Source organism: Gossypium hirsutum, chromosome A04, assembly GCF_007990345.1.
Source record: "Gossypium hirsutum isolate 1008001.06 chromosome A04, Gossypium_hirsutum_v2.1, whole genome shotgun sequence".
Taxonomy (NCBI): domain Eukaryota; kingdom Viridiplantae; phylum Streptophyta; class Magnoliopsida; order Malvales; family Malvaceae; genus Gossypium; species Gossypium hirsutum.
In genome coordinates this window covers 13,114,526-13,116,115 of record NC_053427.1, presented here as the reverse complement: position 1 = coordinate 13,116,115, position 1,590 = coordinate 13,114,526, and the positions used below count along the sequence as shown (strand labels likewise).

Below are 1,590 nucleotides of genomic sequence, written 5' to 3'. Positions count from 1 at the left end.
GAAAGAGGATAAAAGTAAGAGTAGTAAAGAAACAGAAAAATAAATCCAATATTTGCTTATATTCAAAAAGAAAAATGCAATACATGTACTCTTTACAATTGCATGAGTAGTTATCCTTTTACGTAGAAACATTTTTACATCTCTCAAGTTGTCTTGCTTTTGCTGCTGTTCTTCATTTATCCTGCCTTAATTACCGGTCTCTACTCTGTCTTCTTCCTTTGTTCCTCATCTTCATTCTCCGCGTTAACGAGCTTCCTTTTCATGGCGGAAGTTTCAGTTCCAGATTGATTATTCAGAAATCGGTTGATAGTATCTCTAAGAGTCATATTAGGAAGAATATCATCAACCACTATTCGTCTTCTGCAAACACAGGTTTCCATTGAAACAATGCGATCTCTCACGCATTTTTCACAGAAACTAGCGAAACAGCACATCGTCAAAGCAGCATCTTCCATTACTTGTTTGCACAAAGGGCAGTGAAGTTCGAGTGGTACTATCGTGGACTTACAGCTACTCGAAGTTGTTGAAATCGAAGCGTACGAAATCCCAGAGCTTTTAGAACTCGAATCGGATGTGTTGGAAGCCCTTTTACAATCAAATTTAGGGTCACCATTAGTAGGACAATGGTGAATATAATGTTCACCCACATTGGGTCGATGCCAGACATAACTCTGCGGCGAAATTTTCCGCCACTTCCCCAAGGTTTTAACAGATAAAATTTTAAACCCATGGTCGATTTTGGTTTCTTTACAATGGGTATCTCCTGGTTTCGCAATTGAGTTGTTGGAAATAGAAGTAAAATCAAGTCCGAAATCATCGAAATCGAAGCCTTGTTCTTGAAGCTGCTCCTTCACAAGAATAGATGGTGAGTTGCATTGGATATTAGGTTTTTCTTCTCTGCCGATAGCGACGGGTAATCCAAGCGGTCGAGGAACACGACAGATCAAAAGGAAAGAGTTTGTGAGGATCAAAGAAAAGCCATTGGCCAACTTTTGATCGATTTTGGAATCGGATATGAGTAAATCGAAATCGTTGCCATTACCGTAGCGTTCGGAAGCGAAGATTTGGTGTTTGAAATCGGAGAGTGATCGGAGAGTGAAATGAAAGGACCATCGATGGGAAGGGAATGGGAATCTTTGGAGCTCTTGAACTTGTAATACACCACCGCCATAGATGGAACAGATGAGTAATGTTTGATCAAAAAAGAGAATTGGTGTTTTCTTTTTTCTCGAGATGTTAGAATGAAACTTGAATTTGGTTTCACAATTTATAGGGAAAAAAAGAGGGAATTTGGATAACAAGATTTTCATTACCATTTGGATAATAGGTTGGTTTGTCTAAATTAATTTTTTAACTTTAGGTTTGGTTGGGTTTAAAAAATGAGTTTATTTTCTTGTTTAAGTTTGATCAAATTTAAGAAAGATAAATTCGGGCTCCATCTAGCTTGTTCATATTTGATTTTTTTAGATTTGTTTTGATTTAAATAATTTTTTTATAAAAATATAATACACTAAATGTATTAAAAAAATGTTAAAATAAAGCTTAGACCTGTTCATAGGTCGAGTTACCCGGCCCGGCCTAAATGCTCGC

At 36.9% G+C, this 1,590-nt stretch overlaps 1 protein-coding gene across 1 annotated transcript; it reads right to left on the bottom strand.

Moving 5' to 3' along the window:
- Positions 1 to 200: 200 nt before the first annotated feature.
- LOC107949873 (E3 ubiquitin ligase PQT3-like) lies at positions 201 to 1,316 on the bottom strand. Its single transcript, XM_016884641.1, has one exon. The coding sequence runs from the start codon at positions 1,314 to 1,316 to the stop codon at positions 201 to 203; it is 1,116 nt and encodes a 371-aa protein (XP_016740130.1).
- Positions 1,317 to 1,590: the final 274 nt, after the last annotated feature.

Bases quoted from the DNA above. Each gene is read 5' to 3' on its own strand.
- LOC107949873 (XM_016884641.1), bottom strand. From the start codon at position 1,316: ATGGTAATGAAAATCTTGTTATCCAAATTCCCTCTTTTTTTCCCTATA.